Source organism: Rhineura floridana, chromosome 1, assembly GCF_030035675.1.
Source record: "Rhineura floridana isolate rRhiFlo1 chromosome 1, rRhiFlo1.hap2, whole genome shotgun sequence".
NCBI lineage: Eukaryota > Metazoa > Chordata > Lepidosauria > Squamata > Rhineuridae > Rhineura > Rhineura floridana.
The window spans coordinates 171,164,178-171,188,172 of NC_084480.1; the positions used below are offsets into that span (position 1 = coordinate 171,164,178).

The 23,995-nt window shown below is 42.2% G+C and overlaps 1 protein-coding gene across 2 annotated transcripts in view; it reads right to left on the reverse strand.

The window, feature by feature from the left end:
- DELE1 (DAP3 binding cell death enhancer 1) overlaps nt 1-17,427 on the reverse strand; it is a 33,249-nt gene extending 15,822 nt beyond the window's left edge. The window contains exons 1-2 of one of the 2 annotated variants that reach the window (XM_061585881.1): nt 17,261-17,415; nt 17,029-17,158 (exon numbers count right to left, since the gene is read on the reverse strand). In XM_061585881.1, coding sequence (XP_061441865.1) covers nt 17,029-17,158; nt 17,261-17,297 — 167 coding nt within the window. In that variant the 5' untranslated portion in view covers nt 17,298-17,415. Of the gene's footprint in view, nt 1-17,028; nt 17,159-17,260 lie in introns of both variants that reach the window. The other variant, XM_061585890.1, reaches the window with a different exon arrangement.
- Nucleotides 17,428-23,995: the final 6,568 nt, after the last annotated feature.

The window sequence follows — 23,995 nt, forward strand, 5'->3', positions numbered from 1 at the left end:
ATCAGCACACAATCAGGTTGCCACTACGGGTCGGACTCTCATGAGAAGGCCTGAACAAGTTGTCCCTGCATGCACAAAGTTCCACTGTAACTCTCAAGGGATAAGGGGAAGGTTCTGTTTAACTGAGAAATCTTAGTATTATAGCTTATCTTATTGTCTACATCTGACAGTGTTCTATTATTTTGATCATTATTTTATAATTGTAGGTTGTATAATTAAAGCCTTGAAACCTAATTCCTACTGCCACAGACTTCTCTGTTTAACAACCAGTGACTGGTGTGTTATTAAATCTGTATCAGTTATGGCTGTCACAAGTGCCTCAGGGATTCAGGGAGATGTGACTTAGGCTGTGTTTTGAGCATGGAAAGCCAATCTGAGAACAAGCATCACCATCCTCATCTGAATAATAATTCAATAGCAACAAACCCTTGTGGTTTAAGAATGTACCTATAGCCAACAGGTATTTCTATCAAACTTTAAAAAGCAGGGAAATTGGGCAGCTATAGTGAATGCACTAGGGGAGCAGGAGACCAGACCTCCTCTCTGAGATGTTGTCCTGCCCTACAAATTTGTCAAAATGTAAACATCATTTGGGTTGTCCAATCCACTTCCTGTGTAGCTTTGAACATTTTGGTAAAATGTGCCTCTTATATGGTGGCAACACCTGCAATCAGCCCAAATAACAGAAACAAGACATGTGCTGTGCTCATCTTGTTTTACAAGGGAGGAAGCATAGTTCAGATAGTCACTTTAAATATGTTTGATTTACTTTGCAATTTTAGTGACATTTCCTATAGTAAATTATTTTCTTTTGCTTCTATTTTTGTGAATATATGAAGTAGAGCAACACTTTGCATAATTTACACTAAAAAAACTCCAAAAACAATTGGGGAATAATGGCACGGACTATTCTGCAGAATAGTCTCCACTGGACATGAGGAGTGTCTTAGTTTGCACAAGATAAAACAGTGGGAAGTGAAACATATTCTAATAAATTTCTAGGTGTGCTCTGTGTTTTTAACTGTCCATACCCACCTTTCTTTAAGTGGAGTGGTTTAAGCATAGCACACTGAACACATGCATCTTGGGCAGGCCAAGTTTGTTTTTTCCAACAGCTGGATTCATTGTTTTTTTTTTTCAATTAATTTTTATTCAAATTTTCAAAACCAAAACAATACAAAAAGAAAAAACACAAATTAATAACTAATACAATAAAAAAAGAAAAAAAACTATTGACTTCCGATTTGTCGTAGTTCAGCTATAAGTCTATAATATATAACAAGCCTGTCTCTTAATAGATTATAAAATTACCTTCCTCCAGCGGTTATCTTAGTTGGTATCAAATCTCATTAACATCATATCATTTTATTCTTCCACAAAAAGTCAAAGAGAAGTTTCCAATCCTTGAGATACATGTCCATCAATTTTTTTCTAGATAGACATGTCAATTAATCCAACTCATCAAGTCTACTAAGTCCAGTAATTTCAAATCGCTCTTCTTCCATTATCCGTGTTGGTTCCATCTTCCATCTTCCATCTTTACGCACCCAATAATCTTGCTGTCATAGTCATATAATAAGAGTCTGATAGGAATTTCCTTTATCACAGATATTTCCTTGCCATTAATTCCGAACGTATCACTGAAGTATTGTTGCAAAGCCGCATCTCTGTTCCTCTTTTTTACAGAATACACTAGCACGTCTCTTGAAGGTTTTTCCATTGACACAAAACAGGGATTAATTCTGTAAACTTTCTCCATTTCAAGTTCCATCAAATCCTTCCAGTCCAAGAATTTTTTCGAACCGATAATATCTTTATCTCCAATCTCTTCATCAATTCCTTCAGGGACAGCGCTGAGTTCCAAACCGTAATATTTGTCTCCAGGATCCATCACAGCCAGGAAATCCAAATCTTTTTCCAAGTCCATATTCAATCCAATCTCCATAGTTTGAACCTTGCCTTTTATTTTTCTTTCCTCCTTTTTTGGTTTTCCAGATCTATCTTTATTCTCCTTTCTCATAGAATCCTGAATTTCTTTCAGCTCCTGTCTCATTTCGCCAAATTCAATTTTCAACGCTTGTCTGTTATTTCTCAGTTCTTGTTTTGTTAGCTTAATCCCATTCATTATTTTCTGAAACATATCTAAAGATAAAGTCCCTTCTTGTACATCCATGGTCTCAACCATCTTCTTAATTGTCATTCTTAAAACCAAAGGAACAAAACTCCTTCAATTTTCAATGTCCCAAGCAAAGAGCAATTTATTTCTTTATCCAGTTACAAAGGAGTTAATCTTTCAAACCAACTGACGTCACACTCTAGACAGCACGGACTTCCTTATCTCTTATATGTCCAGAAGTGCAAAAACAGCTTTAGTTCACAGCATCCGAATAACTAGTAGCAGAAAGAATGAGCAGATTCGTCAAAAAAAAAAAAAAGAAAGAAAAAAGTAGACTGGAAAAAATAGTCCCAGACATATATTACTCAAAAGTCTTATAAATCAAAAAAAAAATTTCTCTTCCAATTAGAAACCCCTCATCTGTTTGTAATCTTTATAATGCTGATTTCCATGCCAGCTTTTTGCAATAAAAAAAAAAGATAGGCTATTTTTATTTTCTTCCCCTTAGTTCCGTGAATAAAAGAGAAGGTTATGACTCACCCAGGGTTTCTTAATTGCTGGTTCTTTGACAAATCTCTTTAGCTGTATAGATAACAAAATAATGAGCATAGACAGGAGAATGCTTGCCTGTTAATCCGTTTTTCTTTGAAGAAAAAAAAAAACGGCTCACTTAATCAGCTGAGCTAGCTAGAAATCCTAGCTCCGTCCGAGCTGCTGGAAGACCTTCTTTCACAGACAATTCTAATGAATTCCAGTCTCCAACAAACACAACAAAGCTGTGTGGGAAATCTCTACGTTTCTTCCTTATCCGGAAGAAATTATCCCCAGTCAAAAAGCCCTTCTGACTGGTTTTAATACTGAAAAAGTTTCATCCAAGACGGGAGCCCGTCTCAGAGGCAGCACAGACGGAGCGATCCTCCAACAGCTGGATTCATTGTTTAAGTAGCAACATATTGTAATCAGTCTAATGTTACCTCAAAGCTACAGTTTCAGATTCAAATGTTAATGCACCTGAAACAGAAATAGAATATAACCTCCAGTTTGAAACACAAAAGGCTGTCTTCATCATCGTATGCCATTGACCAATATAAAGAATTTAACATTAATGAAAATAAATTTGGCACAGATTTCTAGCATGAATAGCGAGCGGACCCACAATTTCCTAGCTTAGATTCTCTGTAGAAAATGTAGGAACACAAAGAAACAAAATAAGAAGAACACCAACAAATATACAAAAAATGTAATTCTCCATCTTTGGAGATGCAGTCCTTATTGTAGGTGTTGCCACGACTCACCACATGCTCAAAGACACGTTACCAAATTCTTCCAAACTGCACAGCAAGTGGATTGGACTGTGAAAGACCAACCCAAATTGTGTTTGCATTTTGACAAATTTGTAAGGCAGTACAATATCTCAGAAGGAGGTCAGGTCTCCTGCTCCCCTGGGGCATTCACTATAGCTGCCCAATTTCCCTGCTTTTTAAAGTTTGGTAGAAATATCTGTGGGCTATAGGTACGTTCTTAAACTGCAAGGATTTTTTGCCTATTAATGAATTTCTCTGCTTTTTAATCCAGGAAGTAAGAAATGGGATCCTGTGCAAGTTTGCTGAGAATGGATTGATCATTTCATGGAGTTCAATGGGATTTACTCCCCTGTAATCATGCTTAGGATAGGTGAAACTGACCACAGGGGAGAGAGGGAGGGAGGGCTGGAATAGGCAGGGGAGGAGGAAGAAGGAAAAGGGGTAGGAGAGGAAGAATGGAGGACAAAGGGACAGGAAAGGGGGAGGAGGTGAAAGAGAGAGGAAGAAGGAGAGGGGGGAGAGGGACGGAAAAGACAGGTCTGATCACTGGCATGCTTATTGAGTTCAGTGGGATATACTCCCATGCAATCATGCTTAGGATAGGTGAAACAGACCACAGGGGAGGAGGAAGGGGGAGGAAAGGAGGAGGAAGGAAGGAAGGGAGAAGAGGGGATTGGAAGTGGAGGGGGTGGCAGGGGGGAAGGAAGGGGGAGGGGCAGGAGGGAGGGAATAGGAAGGAGGAGGAGGGGAGGGGAGATTTGATCATTTGCATGCTTATTGAGTTCAGTAGGATTTACTCCTGTACAATCATGCTCAGGATAGGTGAAACTGACCTGCAGGAGGGGAGGGGAAAGGGGAGGGGAGGAAGAAGGTAGAGGGGAGGAGATTGGGTGGGTGGGCACTGGGCAGAGGGAAGCCCCTTTCCTTTCCAAAAGGAAAACATTGTTAACAGCAGGGCTGTGGAGTCGGAAGCAATTTTGGGTGGAGTTGGAAGCAATTTTGGGTGGTGTTGGAGTCGGAGTAGGTAGAAATGTACTGACTCCAACTTCAAAATAAAATTAATATTTTAATAATATTAATGTATTAATATTAATACATTAATATACATTTGCCATTTATGAAGGAGTCAGAGTTGGAGTCAGACAGTAGAAAAATAGAGGAGTCGGAGTCGGACAGTAGAAAAATAGAGGAGTCGGAGCCGAAGGTCTGACATACCGACTCCACAGCCCTGGTTAACAGTATCATTTTTTTTTATTTCCCCCCACCTTTTTATTCTACAGCTGACATGTGTGGTCTTCTACCCAAATTTAAATCAAAGCGATCTCTGGCCACATCCACACCAGACATTTATTCCACTTTCAACAATCATGGCTTCCTCCAAAGAATCCTGGGAAGTATAGTTTGTGAAGGATGCTGAAAGTTGTTAGAAGACATCCTATTCCCTTCACAGAGCTGCAATCACCAGAAGAGGGGCTGACTGTTAAACCACTCTGGCCACTGGAGCTCTGTTAGGGGAACAGAAGTTGCCTATCAACTCTTAGCACCCTTCACAAAATACACTTCCCAGGATTCTTTGGCCGAAACAATGACTGTTTAAAGTAGAATAAATGTCTGGCATGGGTGTGGCCCCAATTAGTCAAGCCAAGCAACTGTTGGTCTGGCTTTTAGAACATTGACAGTTCTTATTGAGCGTGCCTGCGCTATCATAGACTCCAGTGTTAATTTTCTTAAATTAACTAAAAATCAGACAGGCTTTGTTTGGACTTTTAAACTGCTGAAGATGATCATATCTTCATATCAGAATATGGGGCAAGGTCAGTAATAGGGTTACAAGTACTCTGCAAACATGGCTGATTGAAACAAATTATGAGACCACTTACAGAAAAAAGTCCAACAGGGGTCTGGATTTTTTTCTCATTTTACACTTTGAACTCTCCTTTCTGTTTTGTGTATCACCATGAAAACTAGAAGGTTATTAAGCAAGTGTTTCTGCGTTCAGGACTATAAATTTTGTAAGATTTTGCTCTGAAATAAGCTTACGGGAAGCAGCAGAATGGCATGGGAGTATTTTCAATTTAACATGGCAGAATGCGAAAAATCCATGCTGGCTACAGTATACAGCCACTCTCGTAGCTGTATAATCTTATGTTTTAGACTGTAGGGCAAAATACTGGCATGACCCCCTTTCCCATCACTGTCATGGCCACTTTCCTTAAAAAAGAGGGAAACTATATCTAAAAAAGTAAAGCATGAATGTGACAAACAGGTGCCTTAAAGTAGATGTAGCCAACAGGTATAGCTGTAGTTCCTTGTTAAGTGGACACATCAGCCCATAGGAAAAGGACCAAGATTGGAAAAAGAACCAAGATTTCAAAGAGATTTGGTTGTTGTTCTCTACAATGACACGACAAGCTCCTCAGCCACTGATGGAAAATAAGGAAAAGAGTGGATTGGCAGCAGTGGGCACTGTTTTCTGAGAAAGGCTGACAGGCACAATTCTATCAGCTTAAAACTGACACAACACAGCAAGGTAGAGGCTTGAAGTAAGATGATGAAGAGACCTTGGCCCTCTTCCTAAGAACATTTGCTCCCACAATCCACTCTGAGCCATGTTCAAACTCATCTCTGAAATGCTTGAAATGTGGAGCTGCGCAGAAGGCATAAAAGCAGGGCTGACAAGAAACCCAATAAGGTAAAAACGTTTATTTTCATAAGCCTCCCAAAGATATTAAGAACATAAGAAGAGCCTGCTGGATCAGGCCAGTGGCCCATCTAGTCCAGCATCCTGTTCTCACAGTGGCCAACCAGGTGCCTGGGGGAAGCCCGCAAGCAGGACCCGAGTGCAAGAACACTCCCTCCTCCTGAGGCTTCCGGCAACTGGTTTTCAGAAGCATGCTGCCTCTGACTAGGGTGGCAGAGCACAGCCATCACGGCTAGTAGCCATTGATAGCCCTGTCCTCCATGAATTTGTCTTATCTTCTTTTAAAGCCGTCCAAGCTGGTGGCCATTACTGCATCTTGTGGGAGCAAATTCCATAGTTTAACTATGTGTTGAGTAAAGAAGTACTTCTTTTTGTCTGTCCTGAATCTTCCAACATTCAGCTTCTTTGAATGTCCACGAGTTCTAGTATTATGAGAGAGGGAGAAGAACTTTTCTCTATCCACTTTCTCAATGCCATGCATAATTTTATACACTTCTATCATGTCTCCTCTCACCCGCCTTTTCTCTAAACTAAAAAGCCCCAAATGCTGCAACCTTTCCTCGTAAGGGAGTCGCTCCATCCCCTTGATCATTCTGGTTGCCCTCTTCTGAACCTTTTCCAACTCTAGAATATCCTTTTTGAGATGAGGCGACCAGAACTGTACACAGTATTCCAAATGCGGCCGCACCATAGATTTATACAATGGCATTATGATATCGGCTGTTTTATTTTCAATACCTTTCCTAATTATCCCTAGCATGGAATTTGCCTTTTTCACAGCTGCCGCACACTGGGTCGACATTTTCATCGTGCTGTCCACTACAACCCCGAGGCCTCTCTCCTGGTCGGTCACCGCCAGTTCAGACCCCATGAGCGTATATGTGAAATTCAGATTTTTTGCTCCAATATGCATAATTTTACACTTGTTTATATTGAATGGCATTTGCCATTTTTCCGCCCATTCACTCAGTTTGGAGAGGTCTTTTTGGAGCTCTTCGCAATCCCTTTTTGTTTTAACAACCCTGAACAATTTAGTGTCATCAGCAAACTTGGCCACTTCACTGCTCACTCCTAATTCTAGGTCATTAATGAACAAGTTGAAAAGTACAGGTCCCAATACCGATCCTTGAGGGACTCCACTTTCTACAGCCCTCCATTGGGAGAACTGTCCGTTTATTTCTACTCTCTGCTTCTTAACCAATTCCTTATCCACAAGAGGACCTCTCCTCTTATTCCATGACTGCTAAGCTTCCTCAGAAGCCTTTGGTGAGGTACCTTGTCAAACGCTTTTTGAAAGTCGAAGTACACTATGTCCACTGGATCACCTCTATCTATATGCTTGTTGACACTCTCAAAGAATTCTAATAGGTTACTGAGACAGGACTTTCCCTTGCAGAAGCCATGCTGGCTCTGCTTCAGCAAGGCTTGTTCTTCTATGTGCTTAGTTAATCTAGCTTTAATAATACTTTCTACCAGTTTTCTAGGGACAGAAGTTAAGCTAACTGGCCTGTAATTTCCGGGATCCCCTCTGGATCCCTTTTTGAAGATTGGTGTTACATTTGCCACTTTCCAGTCCTCAGGCACGGAGGAGGACCCGAGGGACAAGTTACATATTTTAGTTAGCAGATCAGCAATTTCACATTTCAGTTCTTTGAGAACTCTTGGGTGGATGCCATCCGGGCCCGGTGATTTGTCAGTTTTTATATTGTCCATTAAGCCTAGAACTTCCTCTCTCGTTACCACTATTTGTCTCAGTTCCTCAGAATCCCTTCCTGCAAATGTTAGTTCAGGTTCAGGGATCTGCCCTGTATCTTCCACTGTGAAGACAGATGCAAGGAATTCATTTAGCTTCTCTGCAATCTCCTTATTGTTCTTTAGTACAGCTTTAACTCCCTTATCATCCAAGGGTCCAATCGCCTCCCTAGATGGTCTCCTGCTTTGAATGTATTTATAGAATTTTTTGTTGTTGGTTTTTATGTTCTTAGCAATGTGCTCCTCAAATTCTTTTTTAGCATCCCTTATTGTCTTCTTGCATTTCTTTTGCCAGAGTTTGTGTTCTTTTTTATTTTCTTCATTTGGACAAGACTTCCATTTTCTGAAGGAAGACTTTTTGCCTCTAAGAGCTTCCTTGACTTTGCCCGTTAACCATGCTGGCATCTTCTTGGCCCTGGCGGTACCTTTTCTGATCTGCGGTATGCACTCCAGTTGAGCTTCTAATATAGTGTTTTTAAACAACTTCCAAGCATTTTCGAGTGATGTGACCCTCTGGACTTTGTTTTTCAGCTTTCTTTTTACCAATCCCCTCATTTTTGTGAAGTTTCCTCTTTTGAAGTCAAATGTGACTGTGTTGGATTTTCTTGGCAATTGGCCAGTTACATGTATGTTGAATTTAATAGCACTATGGTCACTGCTCCCAATCGGTTCAACAACACTTACATCTCGCACCAGGTCCCGGTCCCCACTGAGGACTAAGTCCAGTGTTGCCGTCCCTCTGGTCGGTTCCATGACCAACTGGTCTAGGGAATAGTCATTTAGAATATCTAGAAACTTTGCTTCTTTGTCATGACTGGAACACATATGCGGCCAGTCTATGTCCGGGTAGTTGAAGTCACCCATTACTACCACATTTCCTAGTTTGGATGCTTCCTCAATTTCATATCTCATCTCAAGGTCTCCCTGAGCATTTTGATCAGGGGGACGATAGATCGTTCCCAGTATTAAGTCCCTCCTGGGGCACGGTATCACCACCCACAACGATTCTGTGGAGGAGTCTGCCTCTTTTGGGGTTTCGAGCTTGCTGGATTCAATGCCTTCTTTCACATATAGAGCGACTCCGCCACCAATACGTCCTTCCCTGTCCTTCCGATATAGTTTATATCCAGGGATAACCGTATCCCACTGGTTTTCTCCATTCCACCAGGTCTCGGTTATGCTCACTATATCAATGCTCTTCTCTAAGACCAAGCACTCCAGTTCTCCCATCTTGGTTCGGAGGCTCCTAGCATTAGCGTACAGGCACTTGTAAGCAGTGTCTCTCTTCAAGTGTCTTTGGCACTTGTGGTTTGGCCTGTGGTAATTTTGCCCTTCTGAATTTATATCCTGTGCCCCTGCTCTCACAATGCCTACTTCTAGGCCTACCCCTTTTAAAATTTCATCATTTCTTTGGTCTTTATCCCAGGGGGGAGGTTTATTCCGAACCGGACCTTCCTCAGCTCCTGTCGGGTTTCCCCCTCAGTCAGTTTAAAAGCTGCTCTGCCACCTTTTTAATTTTAAGTGCCAGCAGTCTGGTTCCATTCTGGTTCAAGTGGAGCCCGTCCCTTTTGTACAGGCCCGGCTTGTCCCAAAATGTTCCCCAGTGCCTAACAAATCCAAACCCTTCCACCCGACACCATCGCCTCATCCACGCATTGAGACTGCAAAGCTGTGCCTGTCTGGCTGGTCCTGCGCGTGGAACCAGTAGCATTTCAGAGAAAGCCACTTTCAGCATCCTACCTAGCAACCTAAATTTTGCATCCAGCACCTCACGGCTGCATTTCCCCATGTCATTGGTGCCAACGTGCACCATGATCACTGACTCCTCCCCAGCACTGTCTATCAAACTATCTAAACGACGGGCGATATCCGCAACCTTCGCACCAGGCAGGCAAATCACCTTGCGGTCTGCACACCCATCACACACCCCACTGTCTATGTTCCTAATGATCGAATCACCCACTACTAGGATCCTTCCACCCCCCGGAGATATATCCTCAGCACGAGAGGATAGCTGCTCATCCCCCAAGGAATGGGTCCCTTCTAAGGGATCGTTTTCTTCTCCCTCAGCTGGATGCTCTCCTTCCCTGACACCATTGTTCTCCATGATAGCAGAAGAGCTATCATCCTTGGAGTGGGACACAGCTATAACGTCCCTGAAGGCCTCCTCCACACACCTCTCTCCCTCTCTCAGCTTTTCCAGGTCAGCCACCTTGGCCTCAAGGAAATGAAGTCATTCCCGGAGAGCCAGGAGCTCATTGCACCGAGAGCACACCCACGACTTCTGTCCCACAGGCAGACAGTCGTACATGCTGCAGGCGGTGCAAAACACTGGAAAGCCCCCCACACCCCTGCTGGCTTCTTACCTGCATAGTTTTAAGGTTTATTACGTTAATGGGTTGGAAACTGTGATTTAGTTGAGGTCAGGGAACAGACGGGCAGAGTGGGGGGCCCTGGCCTCCTCGCTCTGCTGCTTAACTCGCCTTGACGCTTTGTCAGCTGGGGCCTTGACGCTTTGTCAGCTGGGGCCTTGACGCTTTGCTACATTCTTTGCTACAGCTATGAAATGGAAATGGACTGTCTTCAAGTCGATTCCGCCTTATGGTGACCCTATGAACAGGGTTTTCATGGTAAGCTGTATTCAGAGGGGGTTTACCATTGCCTTCCTCTGAGGCTGAGAGGCAGTGACTGGCCCAAGGTCACCCAGTGAGCTTCATGGCTATGTGGTGATTTGAACCCTGGTCTCCCAGGTCATAGTCCAACACTCTAACCGCTACGCCCCACTGGCTCTCATTGCTCCAGCTATATTGATCATCTATGTGTCTGCAGCGGGTCATATTTCCTGATAAATTTACAGTTAATATACTTTGGCTAGCACTAAGACAAAGGCAGCAAATGTTCTGAGGAAGAGTCCTCATCTGAAAAGCCCTCCATCTGAAATAGTTGGGATTTCCCTCTTGTTTTCAGATGCAGAGTCAAAAAACCTTGCACTGTTTCTAATGCCTTTTATTTGAACAGTTTTGCAACAGAAGTAAACAACCTTTGAGAAATGAACTTTAGCTTGAAAGCCTTGTTCCAGAGGAAAATTGGCTTTGATCATTACAATCACATGCTGAGAATATAAAATGCACTTATATGCTTTTAAGCAAACACTCGAATATAGCCTTAGGCAAACAAGAAATCTGCTTCTGGACAGCTGCTTGAGCTGCCCCCCATCATGACTATCTCAGGACAGAACTAATGCTGAATAGACAGACCCCAGGACAGGGTTGCCCTATGGCAGGGGTGGGGAACCATTTTCAGCCTGAAGAATGAATTCCTTCCTAGGCAGCGTTCTGGGGGCCAAATGCCAATGGTGGGTGGGGCCAGAAGCAAAATTAGGTGGAACAACAAATGTTGACTTTACCATTGTATAGGAGGCTTGCTTTGACACATACACCGGAATCCCAGTCTATCCTCCATCCTGGCAAGCAAGACGCATTCGAGCCAGGCAAACACCCTCAAGGAGAGTGCAAAGTGAGGCAAGTGAAGGGTTTGGCCTGGAAAGGAGCATGGTTAGGGAGGGAGCTTGGCCTGGGGAAAGTCCCAAGGACCAGATATAGAGGCCTACAGGGCCATTTTTGGCCCCCATACCTGTGATTTCCCATCTTTGCCCTATGGCCTGGTTTTGCCCAGATTCCAGATTTGCCATGATATGTATGCTTAGGCCAGTAGCTGCCTTGGATTCCCAGCTTGCTTTTCTTAAGCCTCTAGCCATTTCTCTTTTATGGGAATTCCTGTCCTTGCTGCTATCCTTTGTTTCTGGCTAGAACATGCAGCTACACAGTCCTTACTATATTTAGTACTCTGGATTTGTCCATTTTTTTAAATGCTTCTGCTAAGATGATGACAGTGGCCTCCTGTGTATAAAATGGCAAGCGAAACTTACTGGGCCATGCAAATGTGTGGGTTCCCAGGGAGGAGCTTGCAGCTACGCAACTCCTTCCTGATCCTTTGTACTACCACACTGAGGTAAGCCAACAGTTGGCTTAGCAAGTTGTCCAAACCTAGGCTTGTGGTTAAGCTCTCTCCTCATAATTTTGGTTTCACTAGTGCAAACAACAGCCAGCCAGTGTGATGTAGTGGTTAAGGTTAATCCCCACATAGCCATGAAGCGCACTGGGTGACCTTGGGCCAGTCACTGCCTTTCAGTCTCATGAAAACCCTATTCATAGGGTCGCCATAAGTAGGAATCGACTTGAAGGCAGTAGATTTACATTTAGTGCAAATAACAATACTTTCATGCTATGGTTTCTAGTCAAATTTTGATTAAGGCCACAGCTGAGGTTCTATTGATAAAGAAACATTGCAAAAATATGGATTTCCACCACTTTGTTTGCATTTAGAATATTAACAACTGTTCTTCTCTCTCAGATGCAACACCCTAGCCCAGCCTTTCCCAACCAGTGTGCCTCCAGATGTTGTTGGACTACAACTCCCATCTTTCTGACCATTGGCAATGCTAGCTGAGGCTGATGGGAGTTGTGGTCCAACAACATCTGGAGGCACACTGGTTGGGAAAGGCTGCTCTAGCCACTACACCATATTGGATTTCCTCCCTCTACTGTGAATGCACATGGAAGAATGATTTCTTTCAATTGCTTGTATTTTGCTACATATTTTTGTACTATCTATTGCTTTTCTGTAAGCTGTATCACTTCAGGAAACTTTAGGTTAAAAAGTCCTCTTTTCATTTCATTTGATTAGCCTTGAGCAGTACACTTGGGGAAAGTTTCTTCCTCCTTAGAATTTTGCCTCACTGACAGTTTCTGACTATATAGGAAATTGGTTCTGGTTAATACAAAAGGTTTCATTTTGGATGTTTGCTGCAACAGGAGTTAACTATATTGGAATGGTGTTGGGTGAAAAAAACCAGAATTGTTAGTTTTACTTTTCACATTAGTATTTTATTTCTAAAAAGATTATTTACATTTTTAATCTTAGTATTAGATCCCCTCCACTGCAACTCAGCATCTCTCCATCCAAAATTATTTAATTGTACCAGTTTCCTCTGCTTCTTTCCTGCCCCACATTTCCAGGATATTATGAACCATTCCTACATTTAAGGAATCACTTACACAAAAAAGAAGCTCTTCGGGGCTTTTTTCTACCCATCCCACAAGTGAACAAAATGCACTTGCATTTTGCCTACACAAAACCACACACTTAAAATTCTCAAGGTTGTTCTTAAAACTTGCAATATAGTTAGTCAAAGCTCTGCTTTTGCATGTTAGTCAAGACACAGACAACCATGGCCCCACGCTTTTACTCAGTTGGAGTAATACAATGTTAAAAACGCTAGCTGCTTCGGCTCTCCCCACTCTACATAGGCTCACCAGTTCTGGCCCTACCTGACTTTTCCTGTGGGTCACCTGCCCTTCATGGGCAGAGTAACATTGTATTATTGTTGTTGTTGTAAATAATAATAATAATTTCATTTAAGAATTTATTCCTTTGAGGCATCTCAAAGTGATTTACAGTAAAAACATATAAAACAATTACATATTACATATATAAAAAGTTAAAGCTATTGCATATATAAAAACAAGGTGAAACAAAAATCAATTACATAAAAAACTATTAAAAAACAATGTACTAACTGGAATAACAACCTCCACTTACAAGGCTAGTTGGAAGAGGAAAGAGATGGTGCTTGTCTGATATATAATGGAAGGGATTTCCAAAGAGTAGATACTGCCACACTAAAGGTCCAATAACGACATCGTGTAGAATAGACCTCCTGATAAAAAGGCTTGTGCACAATGCCCTCCCCTGAAGAGAACACAGTGACTGATTGGATATATGGAGGATGTGTCTTTTAGGTATCTTGGTTGCAGTATCAGCACCTTGCACTTAGCCCGGTAGCTAATTGGCAGCCAGTACAATTCTTTCAGCAGTGGTGTAATATGATGGGTTACATTCTGCCCCAGTGAGCACTCAAACTGCCATGTTTTGCACTAGCCTCAAAGGCAACTCCACATAGAGTGCATTGCAGTAATCCAGTCTGGAGGTTACCAGCATATGGACAACAGTGATCAGGCTATCTAGGTTCAGAAATGGCCATAGCTGTCTTACCAAAAGAAACTCCTAACCATTGGTAAAAGGCACTCCTAGCCACTGAGATCACCTGGGCTGTTAGCAGCCAAGATCCAGCAGCACCCCCAGACTATAAATCTGCTCCTTCAAGCAGAATACAACCCCATCCAAAGCATGCAATTGACCAATTATCCAGACTTAAGAACCGCTCACCCACAGCAGTTCCATCTTGCCAGGATTCAAATTCATTTTGTTGGCCCATTAGTCTCTGGGAGGGGACCATCCAAATCAGTACACCACTCCTGCAGGAGGAGAGTGGAGCTGCAAATCCAAATTTCACCAGGAAGTGGTCCACCCATGACAATGAGATGCTATCCATCCCCCCCTTATTTCCAGACCACCCTTTCCTCTATCTGGTGCAAAGACCAAATTAGGGGTATGCTCTACGTATAACCTACTCTTCCTCCCAGGCCCAGTAGAGGCAGCCTCAGCATATTTTCTGAGTTCCTCCAACACCATACCCAAGATTGCCTCTACCAGCTCAGTGAGAGAAGCTGCTAGGCAGTAGGGTGGATGTACATCAACAGCAACCCTCATCTATGGTCTCCTTGGCCTCCTTGATACCAGGTGCAGGCCCTCACAGCCAGCTCCAAGACGGAGAGGTTCCCTGGTGATAGGGACTGAAGCCCATGGACCACAGCCAGTCATCCGTCCGTCCCTGACCCCTACAGCATGTGCTGATGCTGCATCAAATATCTGGGCAGGCACAGCTTGGTCAGATAGACTTCTCCCAGCTCACCCATCCAGGTCTCAGTAATACATGCCCAACTGGCACCCTCATCCACAATCAAATCATGGATGAAGTCTTATTATGTGCCATTTAAAGTATATGTGGGGGTTTCTTGACAAAAATAAACCCATGCCACTCTTGTGCCCATAGACAATCACAGCCAATAGGAACAGAAAAATATTAGATTAAAACATAGCCCTTGCAATCCTTTTTATTTGGGACCATCATTTTATATTGTTAGAGTAGAACAAGCACTATGCATCTGTATTCAGTTGAGTGCTCTCTGGCTATGGGATGAAGGTCTTTGAGGGAGCACTAGAGGTCACAGTTTAACCTCAGGGATATGTGCTGTGGAAACTCTTTTGCTGTACTGTTTTCAATACAAATATATAGTGATATTGGATGACTTGGACACTGTTGGAGAAATTAATCCACTTGAAATTGCTGTATATTTTTAAATTGTTCTACATGAATTCAGCATTTTGATAGCACATGTGCAATACTGAAGCGGAGACCTGTATCTGTAATGTGATATTTCACCAATAAAAAACAATGTTTTTCTTCATGAAATTTATTTAAAAACGTTGAAATAAATTATTAACCTCAAGCCCCCATCTGACATGTAAAGACTATGATAGAGGGAGGCTGTGACGACTTCCTATAATATGTGGATGGACTCTTTGGACTGAATTTGCTTTTACAGTGCAATATGTAAAGCTTATAGAAATTACACAACACCTGAGTCTCAAAGAACGTAAGCTCCAGTCTTTGTTTCTATGCTTTCAGGGGTGGGGGAAGAGACAGTCACGCTGTCAGATCGTACAGTAAGAGACCTGGGCTTCTTCTCTCCTCTAATTATTACTGAAGTGTCAAAAAGATCCTAAAAGTCCCATCACCAGACAAAAGAATTGTCAGTGTAGAACTTGTTTATGACTATGAGTCATGATAGGTTTCAATTTGTATTGGGAACTCAGACTGTGAGTAAACTCTCATTTTCTATTGCTAACTGTCCCACAGAGTTAACAGCTCTAGGTTTACACTTTCACTGGCTGGATAGAACTTTCTGGTCACTTTTGACACCTCCCCCCCCCTTGTCAGCAGCATTAAGGTAATAGCTGCTCGCAGGAAACAATGGAGCAATCTAAAGCTGCAATCCAATATACACCTACTTAGGAGTAAGTCCCATTGAATCCAATGGAGCTTACGTCTCACTAGACATGTATTGGATTGCAGCCTATGGCTCTTATGTAACTGTGATTGGTCAGCTGTGTGCATGTCCCCGTCAACAGACAGCTGTTCATGCTCATTTCAACTCTTACATGAAGATTTGAATTTTTAAAAATTTCTTTAAATGCCTTGCCAGTACAAAGTCCACAGTTATCTCCATGTCACGTGGCTTATTACAGCCCTTCAGTATAATGTTTTTGTCCCCATGTTGCAGATGAAAGGGGGAGGCACAATCACCAAAATCACAATTGCATTTTAGAATGGGGTTGAGATTGCAACTTGCTATCTCTGAGTTTTTTTGAGCTGTAAGAACCATCTTCTTGATCTTTATTGGCGAAATACATCACAGGTCACCATTCTCATAGCAATGCTTCAACTGAATTTATTCCAAAGTTCAAAAGAATAGCAAAACAAGTACTGATCATGTTGACTACTGTTGCTGCAACTATATTGCCTAACAACATGATGATAGTATCAGTGTATTGCCTGACACCATACTGACATCTAATTTGAATGTTTCTCTTAAAAAAAACCCAGAGTCCTCTCGCTGCTAAAATTATTTATTTATTACTTGATTTATATCCTGCCCTTCCTCCTGGCAGGAGGAATAAAATTATGAAAGAATTTGTAATCAAGATAATTAATGCAGCCAACCCTTTTGTACCAAATGGAGTTAAGTAGGTTTCAAACTGCTACTTGTGGAAGTCGCACCACCACTCTCCCAGTCACTTTCTGTACATGGCTGCTTTAGATGCCCCACAAAAGATCCAACATAAAACATGCCTCAGATTGCAAGCAAAGACAAATCTAGTCAAATGTCTACTCCCATTGCTTTTTCAAAATTTATCCACACAGGGACGGAGTCTAATTAGATGGACATGTAATGTGCTTTATTTATTCTCATGCAGACCTGCTGTGTTTTACTCCACCGACATTGTGAACCTGGAAGCTGCACTTGTCCATATGTAATACCCGAAGTTCAAGCTATAGCAGATGACACGGGATTGTGTGTGTGTGCGAACGAGCGAGCGGAATGGAGAACTGCTCTCCTGCCGCGCCTCACCTTCCATCGGTCTGCGTGGACTCCTGGCCGAGAGGCACGGGCTCCCCCTCACAGGGTCGGACCGGGTGCACAGGACGGTGACGGGAAAGGCCTCCGCCAGCGGCTCCCCCTCCGCCAGCGGGAGGTCTCACTGAATACGGAAAAAGAGACACATATCAGGCTGAGTTGGGGGGCGTGAAGAGTGAGAAACACCTGCAGAAAAATGCCACCTTCCGCCCCAAAGTGAACGAACCTCCCCGGCTGAGGCTCCACAGCAAACGCCATAACATCTTCCTCCGGCGGCCAGGACCTCGGCACCATAGAGTGAGACACCACGCTTGTCCGGCAAAGCGACCAAATGCGTCCACTCAGCTCTGATAGGCTTACGCAAGCGACTGACTTCCGGCCGGAAATGAGGGAAAGTACAGAGAAGTCGAAAGTGTTAGGGGTGACTCTGCTCTTCAGTAGAAGTAAGCGACAAAGGCGGGAGTTCATGTTCGTTCTAGCGCATGACTTATTTTGTGTGGATTTTATCTGTTTGCTTATAAACGTTCCAAATTACAGTTACAATGTGGACCTCATTGCAGGAGTGTCATAAGCCACTCTGCCAGCGAGTTTCCACCCGTAATCTGGGTTTAATGGATTGGCATTGGCATTGGCATGCCAATTTAAAAACAGCAACAAATAACTGAATTGGAAAGACTGCGAGCGCTTGTTCGTTTTTGTTCCCAAGTGCTCAGTCGCTGCACGAAAACCCCGGATTTCCCATAAAAGGCCGCGCTCGTGTGTGTGGAGAAATGGTAACAGAGGGAAGCAGGAAGTTCCATCCTCGTTTGAGTCTATTATTCGTATCTCTGTGGTACTCAGCTACCAACGAAGACGTTAGGGAACCCAACGCCCACAACAATATCAGAGTCCCGCTTCAGTAGCTTGTGTACCTCCAAAATAGCTAAGGGAAAGGGGGGGGAGAGGAAATACTCTTAATTAAAGGAACAGCCATAGACTTGTTAAAGTATAGACTCAGCCACTCAGCATGTCCTTTTTTCAACTTTATATTATTTTTCTCCCCGAAGCGGAAGTGAGAACTACCCATGGGGCAATGGAGAAGCCCTGGATTTTTATGTTGCAGACCCCCCTCCCGGAAGAAAATTCGCAAGACACCAGCAAAGAGAAATGTCTATACCCTTGCTTAATTCAGATCATACTTTGTGTGAAACTTTTTTTTTAGTTTATCCTACCTATTTTCATGCAAATCTTGAGCTTGCTTCATGGAGCACGAGGCTTTTGCCTGCAACTGAGCACTTGATTTCTTCTTTACTGATCCCATTTGTTACACAAGTGGCGTCCATTCAGTAACTACGATAAAATTTTGTTTTTTTCCATTGATTCCTATGGGCTTCACTTCTGCCCTGAATGACATTTTCAAATAACTCCTTTTTTAAAGATTAAACATTTTTATTTCATTAAAAACATTGTAAACATCAGTAAGTACACTCGTTGATGTTTACAGTAGGTAGGTCAAATGTCATATGTAGCCAATGAAATTATTTTTCCTCTGAGGAGTCCTTCCCCTCTCACACCTCTTCTCCAGAGCTTGGAAGATTACTTTAAAAAAGTAATAAATTACAATTACTGTTACATGGCCCCAAAAAGTAATAAATTACCTTTACAATTGCTCTGAAAGTAACTGATTGCTTTACCATTACTCAAAAGTAATCACTACAATTACACTTGTTACTTTTTAAAAAAAGATGGAGTGCCTATAAGGTGCTGGCCTTGGCTGCTGCACATCTAAGTAGCCTAAAACATTAAAAATAAACACACACAGAGGGTAGTAGAATAAATGTTTTTATCCATAAGCTTAACAGAACGGCATAACAGAATCTCACATCCACCCCCCCACCCCAGCGGTGGTGATACCCCAACATTCATATACTTTTCCCCTCAGTATCAAATTTTACACTTGAAATGCTGCTTTTACAATATACTTCTGTTATGTCTCATCTTTGCTCAAAGAGCACGTCAGACAAGGAATGTCTTCTTACAGTCATTATGTTGCCACCAGTACTGAACAGGTTTTCTACTGCGGCACTTGAAGGCATGCCGGTGTTGTGCTGCAAAAAACACCACAGCACCCCTTTCAACTCAAACACATTTTGATTATACAGCCACGAGAGTGGCTGTATACCCAGCGGGGATTTTTCACATTCTACATTCTAAACCATGCAAAGAACTCAAGTTTTTAAAAAATAACAACCACAATCAAATTTAATGTGCAAACTATCATTGGAATGGTAACTGAATTTTTTAAAACAAACATTAAGTAATGCCATACATATTATACTTTTTAGTTTATTTGCATGACAACATAAAATGTAGGAATGTTGAATATAGGAATGTTTTTACACTATTTGCTGCTAAAAGCGTGCGCTAAGAGATTCTTGGCTTCTCTGAGGGAAAACAGGACCTCTAAAAGGTGTCCCAAGTTGAAGCGGACATCCCCCTGAAGTGCCTCATGGCACCTTGGCAACTGATATAAAAAGGATGAGGCATGTGTCTACAAAAAGCAAAACTGTTCCTCTAAGCTTAACAAATAAGGCAAAGGGGGGGGGGGGTTCAAAATCAATATTTATGTCTCCATCTTAAAGAAAATGCTAGGGTTGCAGAGTGGGGAACTTCTTCATGATTGACAGACCTGGCTTGCAATCAGAAGGAATTATTTTACCAGTGTACTCCAATCCCAGTCCTTTGGAGGAGGAATGCTGACAGCATACTGAAGTAATACATGCTTTATCTCTACTGTCTCTTGCTCTTTTGGAAGTTCTATTCTAATAAATAGATAAGAGTTCTGGTGGGCTTTGGAGCTGTCCTTCCATTACCCTCCACTTTTCAATAATCCAGCTTACATCTTCAGTCCTTTCATTCCATTTTGACCAACCATTTAAAAAAATTATTTCCAGTCATTAACAGTCCTTTCATTCCATTTTGTTTTTAATTACTGCTGCTTCAGGTATGCTTATTTTGTTTAATAGAGTGTAATTTTATCCTCTTTCCTCACATAGCTCAATGTTTGAAGACTTTGCTTCTTTGTGACTATATGCAGTCTTTTTTAATGAGTCTAAATGATTTTCTTTTATGTATCACTCAGCCTTTTATTATTCTTGTTTTGTATGTGTGCTAAGTGATAATTATTATTAATCAACATAGAATCATAGAATAGTAGAGTTGGAAGGGGCCTATAAGGTCATCAAGTCCAACCCGCGGCTCAATGTAGGAATCCAACCATACCTACATAAAAAGCATACATATAATAACAGCTTACTGTCTTTGTGCGCCTGTTTGCCCTATGTACATTAGTGCTTACCATAAGCACTAACTGTGTAGTAAGAATCACTTTGTGCACAAGTGATTTTTTATTTATCTTTGACTGGCTCCCTCACTAGGTTGCCCTAAATCAAGTGTAGGGAGCCCTTGGACCTCCAGATGTTGCTGAACTATAACACCCATCAGCCCAGCAAGCATTGCTACTGGCTAGGGACAATGGGAGCTGTAGTTCAGTAACTTTTGGAGGGCCAAAGGATCCCTACACCTGCCCTAAATATTATAGCCCTGGCTAGGCTTCCTCTGCTGCTGCTGCAACTGCTGCAGACAATTAGATTAGGGAGTCAGTCTTTGAAGAACATGAGGTATGGCTCAACTACTGGACCCACCAAATTCCAGTGAACAGAAATTTGAAAGGAGAATTTAAGTTAGCTTAGCTCTCTGGGAATGAAGATTTTTGTTATGGAAATGAACAGTGTATGGTAATTAAGAAGAGATTATATTGGAGTTTGGTGGAGTGCAGAAATGAATAGTCTGGTGAGATTAGTAGTTGGAAGAATAAGGAAATTTGAGGTTTATTAATCTTGTGAAATAAAGCCATTCTGAGTACCGACATACATGTGACCATTATGGAGTCATGAGATTAACCCTAACACTAACAAAAATGAAGGAACTAAAAAAGCCTGAGAAAAACAATCAATAAGTGGTTACTAAGTAAGGAATCGGTGAGAGAATAATAGGTTGCCTTTCTGTCTATCTCCCCTCCCTCCATTGGTTCAGGTGACTTGTTACAAGAGTACTTTACTCCCAACAGATTAGGAGAGGGTGTAGCATAAAACCTCCTGGACCTTTTTGTCTGTAATCTTGCAGGTTTCTTGCTTAGGAGCACCTCTGTCCTGTCTATTAGTTTCAGAACAATTGTCCACAAAACACCAGGAGAGATTGAGTGAATCCTTTTTTTACCCATCCCAAAGCTGTCTTTGTAAACCACCACAGCTACCTTCTACTATTTGGCATGATTCATCCTCTTGGAAGCAGCAAACATGCCTGCAAGCTTCATCCAGTGCAAGAAATTAAAAGTTAGATGTTTCCTTCAAAAATAAATAAATTAAAATTCACAGGTGGCTCGTACAACCCGCCTGAACATGGCAGGATTTATCCATGCTGGAGTGAATTTCATGCCTGCAGATTTCATCCACTTCTGTCAAAAGGAAAAAAAATGTATAGCATTTTTTTGATTTCCCAGTAGGAATGGGAGGAAATGAAGGATTCTTTTTTCTGAAACAGATTCTAATGCATTGATTCTCACTGGCTGGGTAGCAAGCAGGTTTAGCTGCTGCTCCAATTATTTGTCTAAAGGCATCTTTTTGTTTTCTCCTATTTAAGTGAATGTTTGTCATTTTTCACCCCATGTAGATATTAGTTGTGCTCTCTGTCCTTATACAGGAATGTCCCTAACAAGGATATACAGGCAAAAAACACTTTCTCTACACACATACCATCAATCATAATTATGGGAATTTTGCTAATAGATGGGCAGACAGACAACAGATGGCTCAACAGCAGCAGCTCACATCAAGAGACTGAAGACTTCCTCTTCTGTGCTATGCTGGAGACCAAGAACCTGCCTCCAAACAACTCTGAAACAGTGGGGCTGGCTCTCCCTTAAGTTGGTTATAGAGAGATTGGATTAGAAATTTCTGAGTTAGTAGAATCCTAAGGATGGAAGATAAAACAAAGTGTGACAGGCTAAGCAGCTCCCATCACTGGGATTGATCATAGTGCTAATATCCAGTGACAATAGTGCATAAATAACACAATAAGCCAGCTTTGGATATTGGCACGATCACAGCCCTTTAACCCAGTAATAACTCATTGGGAAAATGTAATAGTGTCAGAGCTGCTGCACAATGGCTCCTCTTCCACCTGCTATTTCTGCAAGGGGCTGATGCCAGACTACTGGCAGCAGCAGTTGTAACTGCATTACCTCCTTTTAGGAAGTTTTCCAAGAGGCTCCGGTGAACTGAAAGCACACTGCCTGCCTGCTTCTCAGGAGAGCAAGCAGGGATTGTGAGCTCTGTCTCAGAGGAAGGACACATGTCAGCATATATAAAGTTCCCAGCTTCAGTTCCTGGCATCTCCAGATGAAAGATAGTTTATTCATTTTTAAAATTAGTGGGAAGAATGTGCACACCAAGGGTCTCTATCCCAATACTTAGCATTTACGTTGTGCTTTAGACTGTTCAAAACACTTCATTATTTTGCTAATCTGATCAATATCTTTGTAAGATTGGTCATTATAATGATCTCCATACTGCAAATGGGAAGACAGAGGATGAGAAATAGTTCCTTCTCTAGGTCCATCTAGTGAGTTCATTTTTATCATGAGCTTCCTGATTCACATCCTGGCTGCTTAGCTACACTAGAATACATTGACTACCATCTTCAACTCTCCAAAGAACTGTCTGTCTCTAGTCACAGAAACTAAATTAATAAAAGGTATCTTACAGACAGCAAACTGAGTTTGCCACCAAACATATGTGTGAGAGTCGAGCATCCTATTCCTCACATGTTTGTAAGAAGCTTTCAAGCAGGGCATGAAAGCAATAGCTTTCTTCCACCATTGTTCCACCGTTCCCCTCTATTCAACACTGGTTAGGCCTCATCTTGAGTACTGTGTCCAGTTCTGGACATCACACTTTAAGAAGAATGCAGACAAACCAGAACAAGTTCAGAGAAAGGCAACAAGGATGATCAGGGGACTGGAAACAAAGCCCTATGAGAGACTGAAAGAACTGGGCATGTTTAGCCTGCAGAAGAGAAGACTGAGGGGAGATTTGATAGCACTGTTCAAGTACTTGAAAGGTTGTCACACAGAGGAGGACCAGGATCTCTTCTCGATCACCCCAGAATAATGGGCTCAAGTTGCAGGAGGCCAGATTTCAACTGAACATCAGGAAAAACTTCCTAACTGTTAGGGTGGAACCAATTTCCTAGGGAGGTGGAGGCATTCAAGAGGTAGCTGGACAGCCACCTGCTGGGTATGCTTTAATTTGGATTCCTGCATTGAGCAGCGGGTGGGATGCAATGGCCTTCTAACTCTATGATTCTATGACTGGTATTCAGAAAGTAGAACAATGGCTTAAGGGAAAACATAAGATTTCATGTTCCCTTTAGAGTCTGAAGACATTATGCAACAGAGAAAAAAAGGGAGAGGATGCAGGAAGGGGAAACTACCTAGGGTAGAAGCAACCTGTCCTGCATGATCCCATGAAGTCAGGGCAGAAGGAACAACATAGTCCCTTGGAGACAAGACCTTAAAAGAGTTAGGATTTGGCTGAAAGAAGGAGAGGCTTTCCAGACAAAATGGTGCATACACGAAAGAAGTCAAGGTGCTTTAAATTTCCCACCCTGGGGCACTTAGTGGCTAGTTTGCGGGGTAAAGGTGAATTCCATGTGCAAATTTTGATGTACTTGTCATTGAGTGCCTATCGCAAAAGTACTGGGTGCAAAAAGGGGTCCATGTAAGAGATACAAATAACTTGATTAATTTACTGGCAGAGACTGCTTGTTGGAAAGATGCATTTGTTCTTATCAGGGCTATGTTGGCAGTGTGCAAAAGAACCAGGGGCAAAGTAATTCATTTGCATCTATCCAGTGTCCTTGC